This window comes from Lasioglossum baleicum, chromosome 11, assembly GCF_051020765.1.
Source record: "Lasioglossum baleicum chromosome 11, iyLasBale1, whole genome shotgun sequence".
Taxonomy (NCBI): Eukaryota; Metazoa; Arthropoda; class Insecta; order Hymenoptera; family Halictidae; genus Lasioglossum; species Lasioglossum baleicum.
In genome coordinates this window covers 15,117,111-15,134,623 of record NC_134939.1, presented here as the reverse complement: position 1 = coordinate 15,134,623, position 17,513 = coordinate 15,117,111, and the positions used below count along the sequence as shown (strand labels likewise).

At 39.8% G+C, this 17,513-nt stretch overlaps 1 protein-coding gene and 1 long non-coding RNA gene across 3 annotated transcripts in view; one reads left to right on the top strand and one right to left on the bottom strand.

The window, feature by feature from the left end:
* Positions 1-16,799, top strand: part of LOC143213537 (uncharacterized) — a 30,269-nt gene extending 13,470 nt beyond the window's left edge. The window contains exons 2-4 of one of the 2 annotated variants that reach the window (XR_013009990.1): positions 23-9,195; positions 9,279-15,577; positions 15,686-16,799. This is a non-coding gene — a long non-coding RNA (uncharacterized LOC143213537). Of the gene's footprint in view, positions 1-22; positions 15,578-15,685 lie in introns of both variants that reach the window. The other variant, XR_013009989.1, reaches the window with a different exon arrangement.
* Noc (zinc finger protein no ocelli) lies at positions 1,143-4,086 on the bottom strand. The gene is made up of 2 exons (XM_076433475.1): positions 3,943-4,086; positions 1,143-3,592 (listed from the first exon to the last, which is right to left on the bottom strand). The coding sequence occupies exons 1-2, from the start codon at positions 4,027-4,029 to the stop codon at positions 2,243-2,245; spliced, it is 1,437 nt and encodes a 478-aa protein (XP_076289590.1). The 5' UTR covers positions 4,030-4,086; the 3' UTR covers positions 1,143-2,242.
* Positions 16,800-17,513: the final 714 nt, after the last annotated feature.

The following is a 17,513-nucleotide window of genomic DNA, read 5'->3' as shown; positions in this document are numbered from 1 at the left end:
TAATTTCCAATTAACACTTTAGGCACGGGCATCCCGTTTCGAATATGGCGGCAGATTGAAAGTGGTAATAAAAATGTCAAGCGTTACGACATCAAAGCAGCCGCACGTCGTGCCTCCGCTGAAGCGTTGAAGACATCAAAACAAGCGCCGCCGCATCAATCGATGCCGATTCTTAAAGTTTAATTTATGACTTTCCGTATCTCCGGCCTAGGTTCAACCTGTCACAGACGTCCCCGAGGTGTTAACAGTGTTAACTACAGCTAGAATATACGACAGCGTAACGAGAAATGTGAATATTTCTGTATATAAATATCTGCAACTGCTTACGACTCTTCTATTGAGTCGTTCCAGTCTTACATTGAGTCTGCGATATTAACCCTTAACTGGATATGCGATTTTTAACTGAGTACATACAGAGAAAGAAAGAGAGAAACTAAAAAGAGAAACTAGTTTTTAATTTCACTGAATCAAATGGTAACAAGAACAAACGTTGATATTAATCGTCCATATCTACTGTAAAAATCTCAATATAACCTATTCACATTTCTTATTGAAAGCTATCTGAAGTTCCACTTTATTTAACTGCGACAGCAAATATGGCAACTGAATTTAACCCTCGAAAATTCAATCCGGAAACTGAGCAACTCTTATCCGCATACATAAACTGTATCCTTTTGTGTTTTTCTCGAGACATAAGTGTAAGTGTACGCGATACACAGACAAATGTATAAAGAAAAAATAAATAATTAATAGAGAATAGAAAGTATGAATTATTTTGATATATTTCAAACAAAAACAACATATTTTCCATGTTGTACTCTTTTGGAGTAAAGAATAATCCTTTTGAAACAAATAATTTGTCCAAGAATAATTTTTAATTAAATACAAATGATGTAAATATGATTACGAAAACAATTTGGACCATTTGAACAACTTCATCCCAAATTACGGTCACGGTAAGATGATTCTATTGCAGAAAAGCTGTAACTACATACAAAATAATAATGGAAAGTACTTAAATTCCGTTCCAAATAATCCTACAGACATTAAAAACAATTGTCCACTAAACACACAACAACGAATGCACAGTATGAATTTAACAGCCAGGTGAAGAGGAGAGAATGCTAGTAAAGACACATACATTTAATGATTCCACAAACATTGTTTTTATTAAAGCGGTATGGAAACTCAACGATATTTACAAGAGATATTTACAGTGCAAATAATATATATCATACACATTACGACTCCTTCCATCAGAATACTTTACATGGTAGACAATGTAATCTGACGCGCGTCTGAATGAATTTCGAAAAATGTTCCATATTCGTTCACAACGATCGTATTTTTCAAATCCGAAGAATAATCTGCACGTTTCTTTTTGTTTCCGTTTCGAACAGCTTTACATTTCTTCTCACGTACAAAACGATGCAAATAAGTTAGACGTAAATATGTATTCTGCCGCAGAAATAGTTTAGATACCATTGTTAGTATTTATTTCTTATTCGTTCATCGAAAAAATAGCATAATATCACAGTTATATCATGGACATAGAACATGCACGACCGTCGCGTCGCGTCGGGTGTTGCGCTCCGAGACTGTTGGCATAACGCGGAGAATACAGAGACAGACAGACGTCGCACAATTTCACCGAGAATGCAATCGTGTTCGTTTCTAAAGCAGCAGTGAACGACGCATCACTTGAAAAACACAATCGGAAAATACATACGTATCGATCAGCTTGAGAACCGAAGGGGCACAGGCAATTTTCAATACAAACATTGTTTCCGTCTGAACTATCCACAAGTGAATCCTCAACTTCTTCACGGCCGTGAAAAAAATATTTGCACACGATTTACCGCCACGTTAAAAATACAATTCCTATTCGTTCGAAAGTTCTCAATTTTTCTGTGTGGTGTACATGTTCTTCCCTACAGTAAAATACATAATCAAAAATTGTTGTGAGATGTACGTTCAATATAGGATTTCTGTAAAGAATGATTTCGCGATGAAACAAACTGTCAATATATCTTTATAAACTTTAATCATAATTCTGAATTTATACACACATATGTATATATATATATATATTTATTTATATATTTTTAAATAAATTTATATTATACACGTCTCTCATTATTTACACAACAGTCTGTCAGAGTCGCAGTTTCAAGGGTCTTCTATTTTACACTATCATGGGACTGTACACTTGTTTGTCATTATACAACACCGAGTATCCTTTTTATGGATGTACAGCGGCACCGATTCGCTGGCCGTAGATCGCGTAGGGTGAATAATAGGGTCCTAACGCGTTGAAAGCGCTGTACGGTGATGCGGCGAGCGACGCTGGCAGAGGTCCCGTCGGCGGTTTTCCATAGGGATGATATCTAGCGCTGAGAGGGCTCAAAGATGGCGTTGGGTAAGAGCCGCCGCTCGCGCGATGAAGGGCTGCCGACGGCGAGAGCAGAGGATGCTGATGCGGATTGCTGAGAAGCGCGGCCGAGGAGGCATGATCGCCGCCGGTCAGGCTTGTGTGGCTGCGAAGATGCTGAAGAAGTTCCTCGGACGTGGTGAATCTCTTTCCGCAGTACGCATCGCCGGCGATCCAGTTACAGACGTACGGTCTGCCGCCGGTCAGTGTGGATGGATACGAGAGGGACGGCGGTGCCATGGGTCCTAACGACGACAACGCCATTGCCAATCCGTACTTTTGATGATCGCACTGCGTACAACCACTGGGGCAAGTGCCAGTCCCCATCATTAACTGCGCACTGTGCATACTGTATTGGCAACCAGTGCAGTAGGGATCTTTGCAGACTGGAACGAGTGCTTCGCCGCCGGCGGGAGTCTTCACACGAGCGTAGCTCAAGTATGGATTGCCGCCCGTCGGCGTGGTTGACGGGTAGCCGAGAAGAGCCGCCGCGTGATGATGCGAGAATGGAGAAGCGCCAGCGAACGGTGGTCTGAACGCTGGATTCTCTGCAAGACCGGGCGGACAGCAAAGCGGATTTCCAGAAAATCCTGGCAGGCCAGGTTTGTACGCGCTCAAATTGGAGTCCTTCGAATGGCCGCCGGAAAGAATCTCCATTCCGGATCGGATGATCGGGCTGGCACCGTTATTGTTGTTCCGTGGGGATCCGTCGGTCTTCTCGCGATCCGCTGGCGTTTTCCTATCGGCCGACGGTGTGCTGGTCGCAGTCGCTTGGCTCGCAGGCGACGCCGACTTCCGTCCGACGGGCGTGCGATTGCCCGACGACTTTTTCTCAGAGTGTCCGTTATCACATACACTCACACTGTCCTGACCACTAACACTGTGCACACTGGCTTTCGATGTCGGCCTACCCTCGTCGCTTGATCGCTTCGACACAACGTTGGTCTCGTATGGCTTGAAAGCCAGTGACTTCCCATCCGACGGGCTGCTGCGGGTATTCCGTTCCAGTTTCGCAGCCGGCGGCGACTTCGCGTTCGTTCCGGAGTTCATGCCTTTCGGGGTTTTATCCAGCGGAGAGATTAACGGCTTGGTCGGTGAATCCGCTCCGATTTGACTGCATGTCTGCGCCAACAAAGCTAGGGGACTTTTCTTCGCATCCAACTGTAAAAAACAAAAACGGGGAAAAATTACTTTGAGAACGAGGATACACTGAATGTTTTGCAACAATGAAGATTGTTCGTTTGTTCGAAGGAAATGTGCTGATGTACGGCGAGCGAACAGCAACCCGTCGGAGAGCGCGTGCCGTCGGAACGCGGCAATAGCAACAAATAATATCCAAAGTTATTAAAATCTCTTTTGTGTGTTATCCTTTGCTTCGATGTATTTATCTTTGATTAAATATATTTAGAAATTTCAGTGTTCGTCCTCGCAAGAACGGCGAAAGAGCGTCCGACGGCAAAGACGTTTCCGAATGAAAGTTGAAATAATGTCGTATCGTTTGATATACTAACCGTGGTTGGAAGCGGAGAAAGATAATCCGGTTGTAGGTACTGATTATGTCCAGTAGTCAGCATACCGCCTTCCTCAAGCACAACCATTTGGTTTTGCACTTATTTAGCCAATCACTGCACGAAACCACAGATGTATTCTCACAGATCACAAATAAATAGTGTATAAACCGTTTGCCGGGGGTGAAGGGGAGGGGGTGCACACGCAGAAGATGCGGTGGCACACGTAGTGTTCTCGGGTGTTGCGTACTGGTCGGATCGATCCTTACGTAGCACGAAGCGATTAAACTGAAACGACGTACACCGAGTGAAATCCAGGAAAATAGTGGTAGCTCTCGGCGGAGCTGTTCAGTGCACGGAGTGGAATGCGACCGCAACGCCGCCTGGCGACACGGCACACTCTCTTCCCCTCCCTGTTCGACAAGCCGGGGTGTATAACCTGTCCTCTCCTGTCATCCCCACCATTTTCTGGTCGGAGGATTATGGTGGGAGAATTGCGGTGGGGTTTGGCCCTGTGTGGGGTGTGGGAAGGCATTCTAATTCAACACGCCACCCATGATGTTGGCCCGACGATGACAGCTCCCATCCCGGCTTTGATATTTCACCGCTTTTACAGCCGTCCATCCCCCCTCCCTCCTCATTCTCTTTCTCTCTCTCTCGCGCGCTCTCTCTCACTCTCTCTCTCTCCCTCTTCCCTTCTCCTCTTTCGTTCCCTTACTCTCTCCACACCCCCTTGCCGCCTGTTCGCCTACCATAGCTACCTCGACATGGAACCGTCCCTGCCACCACAGCAACCCGATATTTTATACCGTGAAACCTGTCTGTCTCTCCGACCGGCCTCGCTTAATAAGCAGCTTTCAAAATAGAAATGTAATGGGCCGGTGGGGAAGGGAATGTCGGGTGATTGATTGCTCGCTCAGCGACTTACCGACTTGCCACAGCCCACGGGATAACGAATGACAGCCACTTAAGCGCTGTTTGCCTACAATTTTGTAAAAGCGTTTTAATTATCGCCTCGACCGCACCTCGACTTTGTCGCGCATTAAGTCACCGGATACTGAACGTTCCGAGCGACTGATCTCCGCTGACTTCCTTGTTATTTCAACTTGTTAACAGAAGAAGACGACCTGTTCGCCGGTTAGCTAGCCGCCCATGTTAATCCGCATCTGCCGATTGTTGCCTCCTTTCCGATTTCGGCGCTGGGAGATCTAGAACTTCTGCTTTTCACCACTTGGAATCGTATCTTTGGCGGTACGATGAAACTGGTCGAAGCAAGAGGACCGACACAACTGAACTTCACATTTTGTGTTGAGCTGGGTCTGTTTAAGGGGGTATGTACTATAGGCTCGGATTATAACTAGAAAATAACTAGAATCTTACTAGAAAAATGCGTCGAAACATGGGTTTGCGCCCAGAAGTTGTTTGAAATTATTTGAGCAAATTTTGGGCTGGGTGTGGTCTCATTCTAAAGAGGAAGGTTAGATGCACAGCGCTCCAGTCATGAGGTTAACGAGATTATGTTTATAACTAATAATATGAGGGCCCAAAGTAGAAAAAAAATCTAGAGAAAAACCCGCAGATTTCAATGCATTTTTCTGTCTCCAAAAGACTTTTTTGACTTATGAGATGACTGGAGCGCTGTGCATCTAACCTTACTCTTTAGAATGAGCCCTCACCCAGCCCAAAATTTGCTCAAATAAGGTCAAACAACTTCTGGGCGTAGACCCATTTTTTCGATCGAAAATCTAGTAAGATTCTAGTAAATAGCAAATATCTAGCAAAAATAATTCTTAAACGGTGCAGTGAATCGAACCCACACTTTGGTAATTGCATTAATTTAGTAAGAATTATATCTTGTCAAATTTTCAAAAATTTTGTTGCGTTTTTGTATACCTCCACAACATCGGGTCATGTCTTTATTTCTAGCAGCAAACTTGCTTTAGCTTCTTGTGGAAACTATTTTCAATATATTGAAAATCCTCATCTACAAAGCGCCAAAGAATCAGCCATATAATTGGTTAATCAAAACGGGTTCCATCACTTAATATCACTGTTTCACTAATTACCGATTCCCATCTTGAACACCTAACAGTCAGGCTCGTTTTCACGTCTTACAAAACTTGCAAGAGTTTACTTGCACAAGAAACTGTTAGTATAACATACGCGCGAATAAATTGGATTATCTAGAAATTTCCCAGAAGTTTTTACAACCAGAATAACGGTAAAATAAAAGAAACGTGGTAAAAATCAGCAATCGCTCATTTTGATCCGTTCGGTAGTCGCAATGTTACCATTAGAATTCGTATTGCAGCGTTTTGGTAATAACTTGTAACATAAATAACCTTTCAAAAGCCACGCAACGGAATTAAGTTTTTTTATCGCGATCAGCCCCGTCACGTCACTCCCAAGGAAAAATGTCTGTTCGCGACTATTACAAATTACTTTCGCAATAATCATTGCGAAAAAGTATTTATATAAAGCCCCGGAAATAATTATACATTCATTGCGTATATGTCTGCGCGTTAAAAGTTACGCATCGTGGCTGTTGCACTCGGCCAGAGCGTGGTCATTAAAAAACTTGAATATCAGCCGCGTTGAAATTCAAACGTTCCGCGCGGTTAGAAAATTACGGCCGTTTCACTTGTTAGTACCGACTTCTGCACGATAAAACGATCGATGAAGTAGCTATGTTAAAGGGTAATTACAACGAATTATGACAATATCCACACACCGAGTATGTAGACCACATACCTGCGAGAAGGGATAATTAGATTGGGAAACGTATTGCGCTAGAATGTAACTGTACAGTATCCGAGGCAAAGTATACCTACTCACTTGTCCTTTTAATTTCAATTTATGCTGTATTTGTACTTTTCAGATGCTGCAGTGCGACAACGGAGAAAAACATTTTCCTTATTAGCGTGTTATTTTATGCACTAATAACAGTCTGTTTATCTGCAGTACAAACGAATCGAGTTAATGTTTCTCCATCAGCATTACTTTATTACACAAATGTCACGATAATCATTTTTTTTCTGGCATACTCGCTGTCCAGCATCACGTATCTGTGATAACCGCTATCGTGTATTGCGTGCGTTGATAATACAAGTCATAACATGCCACGTAACACTCAAAACATCAATGAGTTATAGCAGCTGTTTTCTTTGTAACTTTTTAATCAGGAATATAGATTGCAGTTAATTGGATCTTGTAAATTATGGAGACGGCTCCTAAAATAGACAATATCTACTTAATACACGTGTTAAGCCCTATTTTTAGTTACAACCTATTGTAACTACTAAGCTTTTTATTCAACATGAGGAATATTATTTAACTCAATTATTATCAGACAAGAAGACAAAGCATAATGATAATATGAGCCGATTATAGTTTTCACCAAGCACAATGGAACGGAGTAAACACGAACTGCACGATTTAACAATAAAACTACATTTTCATTCGGCAAATTTCTCATCCGGTGGTATTATAATCGACCGTATACCAAATCAGTGCACAACGATTTGTGTTTATATATTTTTAACGAATATTTGCAAATTATTTATTGCGGCAGCAAAGATATGACACAAAATCGATAAAGCTATCCTCATTGAATTTCCGTTTTGAGCTAAACAGTCGCGAAAACAGGGTAATATTAAATCTCTCTATACTGCAATATTTCTCGGAAGAAATAAAATGTTCGTCTACAACCCCGGCTTCCATAGAATGTCTGTGTTTTTCTTTTTCTATACCTCTATCCCTCTCTCTCTTCCTCCCTTCCGCCTTTCCGCCTCTGTTTCTGTGAAGTTATGGCGCCGTTAATACCCCAATGGCAAGTCTTTGACGTTTTGACGCTGACGGATGAGTTTACGGCTAATATAGTTCTCTTTCATCTCTGCCGCTCGAGCTCCTTCAGCCTGCGTTTCGGAAATTTCAAGACGACAGCTACCAGCCGGATAACGATTCGGGCTTTGATGTGTTATTGACGGCTGTACTAGTATAAACAACATTTACTGCGCTGTTATATGTACATAATATTGAAAAACGAAACGGATGCTCGCTGAAGCCATTTTTGCGGGAATTAATTCGCGCGAATATTAATCTGTTAACTCGGTGACTTTTTCAGTTAAGACGTAAATAATTTTCAAGTCTGTAATATGACACAACGAAGTGATAGAGACATTTAGGAATAACATTTACAAAATAAAAATTGTTTGTATTAATTGTAAGATATAGGAGCTACAGGATTTTTCACAATCTTCTAAATTCTAAATATCATTTCTGTGTTGCATTTGATCTACTAATTCTTATTATAAATGCATAAAATCCGCAGTCCAGTGATAACAAAAAGGAATGACGAACTAATTAATTATTTTTTAAAGAAAATCATATAAATTAGCCTTGACACAGTCCGAACGATTCTGCCGGACGAAACGGAGCCTCGAGATAAAGAGAATCGTAAATATTAGCTTGTCCCAAAAGTTTCTTCGGAACGTGTTCCTTTAATATTGCTAAATAAATATTAGGTTGTCTCAAAAGTTGGTTTTCGATTCATGCACATAATGCACATTTATGTTAGGAAGTACTAAAACATTAACATTAAGATTATCGCGTTGTTTGAATTTATTTAGCAACATTAAAGGAACACATGCCGAAAGAAACTTTTGGGACAACCTAATAAAATATTAATAATTGGTATCAATTAATGCTGCGGCGGTGGCTTTGATGTCCCTAATCGCCTCGCTTGATTTTGATGAGCGGCACCTTTTCGATTTCACGCTTGATATTTTTATGATTTAATTTTGAGCTGGCGTTACCATCTGCCAACGACTTCCCTGAATGTGTTAACGCGTTTAGAATGACTCCGACAGCCCGTATTGAACTTCGAGACAAGGAAAATCGTAAATAATATTTGAGCTGTGCTGCTTGCTTTGATGTCTCAGATCCTGAACTCAATTTCGATACGCGGCGCCATTTTAAACTATCCCACTGTCATAAATTATAAATTTATAATCTTGCGTAAATCTTGAGTAATAGTAATTAAACCAAAATTGTTTCCAACGTGAATTTATGCCGGGCATTTTATTGCTTCTAGTATATAAGAGGGTTATAAAATTTATTGTCTTTATTACTGCACTAACCGCTTTTCGGCGACGCTGCCAGCTCGAGAATAATTTTCGTTCCTTCGAGCAGGGTACAAAAGGATCTTCGCGCAGAACTCGTAGTCAGCACGTTATCCGTAAAATCTTCCAGCAAGAGGTAATACAATAAATAAGGTAGTAGGGACTCCCCCTTGCAAACATGGAACGGCTCATCGCATTCTGCACAATTTGTTGTGACAGGGTAATAACGTTTCGGGCTATTGTCAATCTGGATTAGGACATTGGTTACATACCCTAGTCAGAGGGATCAAGCAATAGAATAGGCTGGGGCTTGTCAAAAGGTTCTCAGGTACCGTATCGTAAAAATTTTAAATTACCCTATTGCACCCCAAACGATGTAACGCAGTAGCAAAAACCTACAGAGGATTTAGTTCACGGAACATTCTCGAAAATCCTATTATTTATAAACTGCAATAAAACTGTCGACTAAATTTTCAGCCTTCATCAGTGTTGAACCTAAAGCTTTATTTGTAACTCTAACCACTGCAAACAATTAACACATTAACGCCTTGATTAAACCTTACAGCAGTGTTAATAAAAGACCCTAGATTAGAGAAATTTATTTAAGAATATAAGAATAGAAGAGACAAGATTTATTATATAATTAAACTGCAGAATTTATGCATTTATGACAGCAATGAGATGAGGCGAAGTTTAAAATTTAATTTAGTTATGACACACACGCAAAATTACTTTTGTAATCTTCTTACACCTCGTAGGTCCTAATCAAGTTTCGTTTACTTAATAGATTCCAATCGAAATGAATATTTCTCGATAAGAAAGATAATGTCAGTCATACACGACTGCAATCAAAGTGTTAACAGATTAATTCCACTTCGAGCAATTCCGCGAAAAGCGGTGTACCTCGGAGAATACTGGGTATTTTATAAATCCAATCAGCCATCGCACAGAAAATTTTGCACGGAACATTTAACATCGGTTTTCGCATTGAAATGCACGTGTCGGATTAGAACTGGCAGCTGTCTCGAATTTTCAATCACCGAATCTGAAAGAAAGATCGCGCGCGCGGCTTCGTAATTTATAACCCGTGTATCAATTTGAATCAACCATTAAACCGCAATAGCTTTTCAAACATCATCGCCATTTTCGCCGGGACTTAACAATACCGCGGTAATACTTCAGGATAGTCGTCCCTCATGACGTATTGTGACCATACGAATTCGTTTCGGGGACAATAGATACTAGAACGCTGGATAAAACTGTAAAAATGCTGACAGCCGGATAATAAAGGAGGCAGTCAGTCACTTTGAGAGATGACGCGGAACAAAGGGGGTGAATGAAGGCGAAGAGGGGAGAGAGAACCTGGGGAAAAGTTGCTCGGTAAGCCGTGAAAGGGAAAAAAGATAGATGAACGCAAACGCAGTTGGCGTGCACAGAGGAGAAACAGAATTTGCGGCCGGTAATAAATCATAGCAGTCTTCTTTCTTTTCCTGCATTTCACCCCTTATTTTTCTTATATACCGAACTTGAGGCACAGAATGACAGGGGCGCTACGTGATTATGTGCATGTCGTTGCTTTCATATGCAACTGTTTCAACGCATTATATGGAACTAGAACACTAGCGACTTTATGTTCACTTAACAATTGATTTACTATGAGAACCAATAGTTGTACACTACTGTTTCCTTTCGATATAATGTAATATGACGATGTTTACTCGGAATGAGAAAATCTATCCTTCTCCAAACGACGAATTTATGGTCTGCCGGACAACTTTATGGAACCCATAAATCTCTGCCCACTGAAGAACAATGTCAAGCCAAGTAAATAGGTTCCCCGAACTGCAATACGTAGAAAGACGCCCCCGAGCCATCGTCTTATATCGGAAGAAAACAGTAGCGACCCCCACCACAAGCTGTTCGAGGTTTTGGAACTCGCAGTGGGGATTGTGGTGGCTTAGAATTGAAACAAAAGAAGATGGACACAATGCATCATTATTAGACAACGGATTCTATGCATTTGTATTTATGACAAAAATGAATAGGTGCAATTGAAGGCAGTAAAAGTAAAGATATTCGAGAAATTTCAAACCACTATTATTAGGTTGCTAAATTAATACAAACAATGCGATAATCTTTATGCTAATAATTCGATTTATGTGCATGAATCGAAAACCAACTGTTGGGACAACCTAATATTTATTTAGCGATATTTAAGGAACACATTCCGAAATAAACTCTTTTGGAACAACCTAATATTATCGTCAACCTATGAAACATATTGAGAAAGAAAATAAATTTGTATTTCACTCCAGAGAGAGAGAGAGAGAGTTTGTTGGAATTTAGATAGAAAATTTCCATTTTACATAAAGATCCGCTGTCTAATCATTATGATTGGTTCTACTGTACTTCTTGCATTGTTCCTGAACGACGATTTTTACACTCTGGGTCAAAGTAGACCCAGGCTCCGTGGTCGCAGGGTTGAGGCTATGAAGAACAATGTTTTCGGTATCGACATAAGGGTTGAACAAACGAAATGTAAAAGCAGACAATTGGTCGTTGACAGCGGCGGGTACGGTGGGAATCGGTAGCGCGCCGCATTATTATACAGTGTGAAAGCGATAATAATAGGAAGGATCGTTCAGGTAACAATGCCGCCATTGTGCGCGGTGGGCTTGTAACATTTTCTGATATCGTTTCGCACTGATCAAAAAGGTGGTGTGTCGTCGGACTTCCGGTGACGGGTGACGGTTAATACAATTGATCCGGGAAACAGCGTGCAAGAAAAAAAAAAATAAGAAAGGAAAGAGCTATGCGTGGCAATAATAATAACAGAAGGGTGGTATAGAAGGAAAGGATGGAGACGTAGACAGAAATACGAAGCTGGTGCAGCGCAGACAACTCGGCAAGGGCCTCGTTGCCTCATGTTTAAATCAGCGATAACGAGAAGCCTCGGTGACATATGTCACTGTCGCTGTCAGCCGGCTACACAATCAATATAGTCACCCACCCGTCCGTTCGTTCGTCCGTTTGTCCGTCTGTCCGCCTGCCTGCCTGCCTGCTTGCCTGCTTTTCAGCCTTCACATGCATAGACCGTATTCCTCCCGATAATGTATTCTGTACGTGACTTCGTATTCGACAAATACAAGAGCGTCCTCAGTCCGGCGCGGCGCGGTGCAGCGCGCGGCGATGCGGTCGCGACCCGGACCAGCCGCCATTGCCAACTATCTTCACCGCTGGCCAAAAGACATTCGCTTTTATGGAAAAACGAATCGCGTAATAGGATGCTTTCCTCCTCTTGAACGACCACTTTTGGTTGTTTCGATTCTGCTCTGCCGCGCCGTGCTCTCTTTCTCTCTCTCCCCTCCCCCCTCTATCTCGCTCTATCTCTTTCTCTCTCCTCCCCTATGATCGCGTGATCCCACTTTTCCTGTTATCTCATCGCCCCTTTCAACTTACCGGATTCACGTGATTCTTCCGGATTGAATTTACGGAACGGTTAACTCGGGTTTCACTGCCAAATAAATTTACTTTTCGTTCGGAATGTTATGGCATGTCCGTCGGCAGCGCTGCTTCGGCTGCAGTTACCTTGGATGCGCTTTTTGACGAATAGGCTAACTCTGCTTAATTAAACACGTTGGGGACGTCGGGCGTCTTCTATTTTCCAAGCGCTGATCACGGGAGGCGGTGATAATCGCGTCTTTCGTGTTTCTCGTATGATCATTAGACTGCGGAGTAGGGCAAAAATCAACTAATAATTAAAAATGACTAATAGTCTGATTGATTGTTAGTCAAAACTTAGAAAGAGTTTGTTAGAACTTTTTGATTAGTTAGTCATAACTACATGGAATTCATTTAGTGTTAATATCCATTTCTTGTAAGTATCTGGAAACAAGAAATGTATAACTTAGACCACTTGAATGACAAATGAAAATAGTAATGCTGCTATGGCTACGAGATACAGATTATGAATGGCGCCCTAACGGCGCTAATGGAGAGTGCGAAGGATTAAATTATTCTTAGCCATTCATATCGAAACGAATAAGAGGACTAATAAGTAAATATAATAAACATTTCATTACGGGTCCGTTTAGACCCAATATCTGTCCTCCACGTTAGTAAAATCATCTGAAGGATAATTAAAAAGAAAAAATAGGTTCTATTTAAAATATACCGTGAAACTTTTTTAAAAAAAATGTTTCAATATTAGAAAAGGGGATCAAGACAGGTAAAGACAAGTTTTAGTTCGAAACACATATTTTATTCATTAATATTAACTTCTACCCGTGTAGAAGTCAGACTCGTGATGAAGGTTGTAAAAAGAATGTATGAAATATGAATGTCATTCATCTGTTTTACATGGAGATGAAATTTTATTCGTCCGCGATCAATGTTTAAGTATTAATGTAAATGCAGTCATACGATCAAATTTTTACTTATATTTTTGTGGAATTTAATCGATAAGCACACAATTAAGATGCACGGTCAAATGTACATTTAATGACTAGTTGATGTATGAATCTTTTATCGCTATCGCGACGAATATTAAATAAATTAGTTATCCCATATAGCCGACGTCATTACGTGGCATTTTGATTAAAACACATTGTATTTTACGAGCCCCCTTTGTCGTGTGTCCATGAAATACGCATGCTTCCGAAGCTGTTTAAATTTACCGAATTCAGATGTGTCGTAAAATATTTTTTGAACGGTAAGGTTACGATTTACGAGCGTGTTGCATTATCTTTCAAGATATCTTTTAAAATACTAACTTTTCGTAACCGACGCGATTTCACCTGGTTTCTTGTGTTGCTCGAGCATTAATATTAATTACGAAATAGGAGGCTAAAAGCAGTTTCTTTTTCTGTGAATATTGAAACAGGAATCGTGTTAATATATCGACTGTGAACGTGTGTGCATTTATTGCGAGTGTGCGCGTAAAACATTCAATAAGAAGTATCATGACGTTTAATGTGCATATTTTACATTACTTCCAATCTAATAAAATGCTTGATGGAGTAATTAAAACACACAGTCCATTTCCGGTTGTGTAAATTGGTCAATAAAAATGCGAATTTCCATTAGCCTGCGTATTAAAGTTTAAATTGTGTACGATTATTAATTATTTCGGTTATCCTCCGTTTTCGACCAATTAAAATGCATGCGATATGTATAGGATGTAAAGAAATTATAGGTCACGATTATCATAGCGCGATTCTACACCCTCGATATACGAATTTTTCCACTACGTTTCAGTCTTTCAGGTGGAAAGCAGAAGTTGTTTCTCGTAAAAGGAGTTCACGTAAAACGAATCGTATACTTAGGTATACTTGTGCTGACGTGTACAGGTTTAAAAAGCTGACACGGCGCATTACGTGTCTGTAATTATAACTCGCGATTATGGTGTTAATAAGTCTAAGTACGTGCGTATAAATAGCATCAGGTAATAACCACGTTGCTCGATTGACTCGAATAACAACTTAATTGAGACAACAGGCGAGGTGACAGTATGTCAATCGACCCTGTTCTCGGTCTAGTTTGTACATATGACTGATCAAATAGCTTTATCAGTGTCAATCAATAATGGCGGCTGATCGATTAATCGGTCCGTTGAAAAAGTTACTTAATATTCTCATTAGAGGATACGAAACGCTCGGAAAGATGAATCGTGGCAACTCGTTAGCTTCCTCGGAATTCTATAAATAATAATAAATAAACAATTCCATAGCTACGAGAAGACACAATTAATCCCTTTATTTACGTCAAGAAATAGTCGATGTAACAATGGTATATCATTGATGCCTAAGAAATTCCGTGGACTGCCAAGGTTTATTAGGGTATTTATTGACTGCTTAGTATTCCAGAATTTCCATAATTCTTAATTATCTGAAATGCACGCATTTATGTATGCGCTTATAAATATGAATGAAAAGTTGTCGAGCGTTGAAAAGTAGAATTATAAATCACATTTGTCGTATGCAACGTCTTATTCTTCGCGTAAATCATGTCATTTTTTTATAGTTACAAAATTGCATGCATAATGTTCATGTTGGTTCTTATGTAGCGCTTGAATATTTATTTTCGACAGTTCTCTTATGAAAACAATCACATATTTGCGCCATTATTTAATAAATAACGTCATCATATTTTTATACATTTTTAGAATTGTCTTTGTAGAAAATATAAAATAAGTTATATTCATTTTCATATTAATAATACCGGAAGAGAATTCTCATTTGATTTCAGCTCCCGATTATTTGAACGGAAAATCAAAAGTCTGCTTGGGTAATAAAATGTGAAACGAATTCCAGCGGCAATGTGAAAATAAATTCGAATCATGTAAATGTTAGTGCGTGCTATCTGTTTTTGCGCCGGAGTGTAGTCTATTGCTAGTAGCTGAAGATATATCTGATAGATAGAAAATTAAAATATTCCAAGCTGTTAAGTCAATGAATCCTCGGGTATCACTACGTCGCACCTGTCGAAAAAAAAGGGTCATTCGAAAGGGAGAGCCTCAGGTATACCAAATTTATTATAGGTGCTGTACACCGCCATCCTCCGATCCCCACTCCCCAAACTATACCCCGGGGATCATATTTTATGTTTTAATCTCTCCATTGTTCCAGGTATAACGGAGTTTAGAAGGAAAAATAATGCCTACTCGGAACACACAAAGCTGTCGGCCATAAAACACCCATGTCGGGTCACCCAGCCAACGCGCAAGCGTGCACGACCTGCATTTTTATGTTCGCAGCCAGATCTGCGTACAGATTTTCTCGAAAACGCCGGATAAAAACGTGGGACGGAGAGAAAAAAATACGGAGAACATAACATTACAATGGCGTTCCGCAGCGGCATGTAAATTTTTCTGCGGCGCGTCGACATCTTTAACTTTCTTCTACAAGTTTTTTTATATGCTACCGTGAACATTATATGTTCCTGTCGCTTTACGTTATATTGCACGATTCATCTCAATGCCTTCTATTTACACACAAAATTTTAATCAATGTCCGATCTAATTGATTATTGGCTACACTGTTTTTCTCGTAATGAAGTAAATTTAAATAATAGCATATCGATCTAATAACTAGATTTTTTATTCTTTACTAAGACGGTGTTTTGGTTAGTTTTAATTTACGTTGTTTAATAAATATTTAGTGTGCTAATAAACAATTTTTGGTGTTCTACTCTTGTTCGTAAGTAAAAATAATACATATAAGACGAGTAGGTACTTCTTGTAATTTTTGGAAGCCAACCTTGCTTTTATTTTGTCTAGTCTGAATTTGCATAACACAGCAATGCTCAGTGTATAAATAGAATGTTATATGTATACATATGTGTTATAACAGAAGCTACATGTAATGTAAATAGAGGCTGCCTCGGATAAATACGTGAAAATGACAACTATTAAATGCATTAATTAGGCAATGCAAGTAACAAAAATGTACTTTCGTAATAAAAACAGATTAATATTGTAGAACTACAAAATCGTAATGGAATCAATTGTTAAACTAGGCCACTTACGATCAGAAGTAAGTATCTCAGTCATATCGTGTAGATACTTATCGGTCGTCATGCTGTAGAAACCACTATACATATGAATAGAATATGTCATAATGTTAATAATAATGATCACGTAATCAATATGTAAGAAAATAGATTCCTTGTCTTTTCTTCAAACAGATAAAGTAGGCGTGTGTTGTACTAAATACAATGTATTTTTTCAAAATTGTACAAAGACTATCCTTCCTCTTTTTTTTCCCACGCTTATTAACTTTAACATTTACTTGGAAATTATGTTTTCGAATATCTTTTTTCAAACTATTAATATTTCAAACCACAATTAATGAATATTGAACTTGAATTATTCATTTTTGTAATCATTCGGATTACTTCTACGTCGTGACGAACAATTGCATTTGAATTCGTGTCCTGTGATAGGAATCCATTTTGTTCAATTTCCGTTAAAATTAATTTTGATTCCATATTCGATTTGAATTATTTATTTCGTTTTAATTCGGATGTGGCCTTTCACAATTGATCGATTAAAATTAATGTATTTGTTCTTTCTGTCACAGTGTTTCTGTGAGTGTGTGTGTATGTGTGTGTGTGTGCTTGAGGGAAAAGAATCACTGAATTCAAGACTATTTTAATATCCGAGATTGAGATGCAACGAGTCATGGTGTTTTCGGTGAGTACCTATATATAAATGAATGCAGTTTGAGAAGGTCTCGTCGCCAGGCTCTTCGAATGCGAAAACGGCAGTGCTTGCAATAAATCAGCTCGCGTTAGGCCGCAATAAGGGGGGCTAGACTGCAGATTGGGGGTGCTGGGATACTGGCACCCTCAATTTCGTAATTTTATTTCCGAAAAGTCGGCCTTTAGTGCCCTCTATTTATCTGGCGCCGTGAATCGTTACGGTGGTTAGCATGTCGATGCCTTGAGGGTATCGTG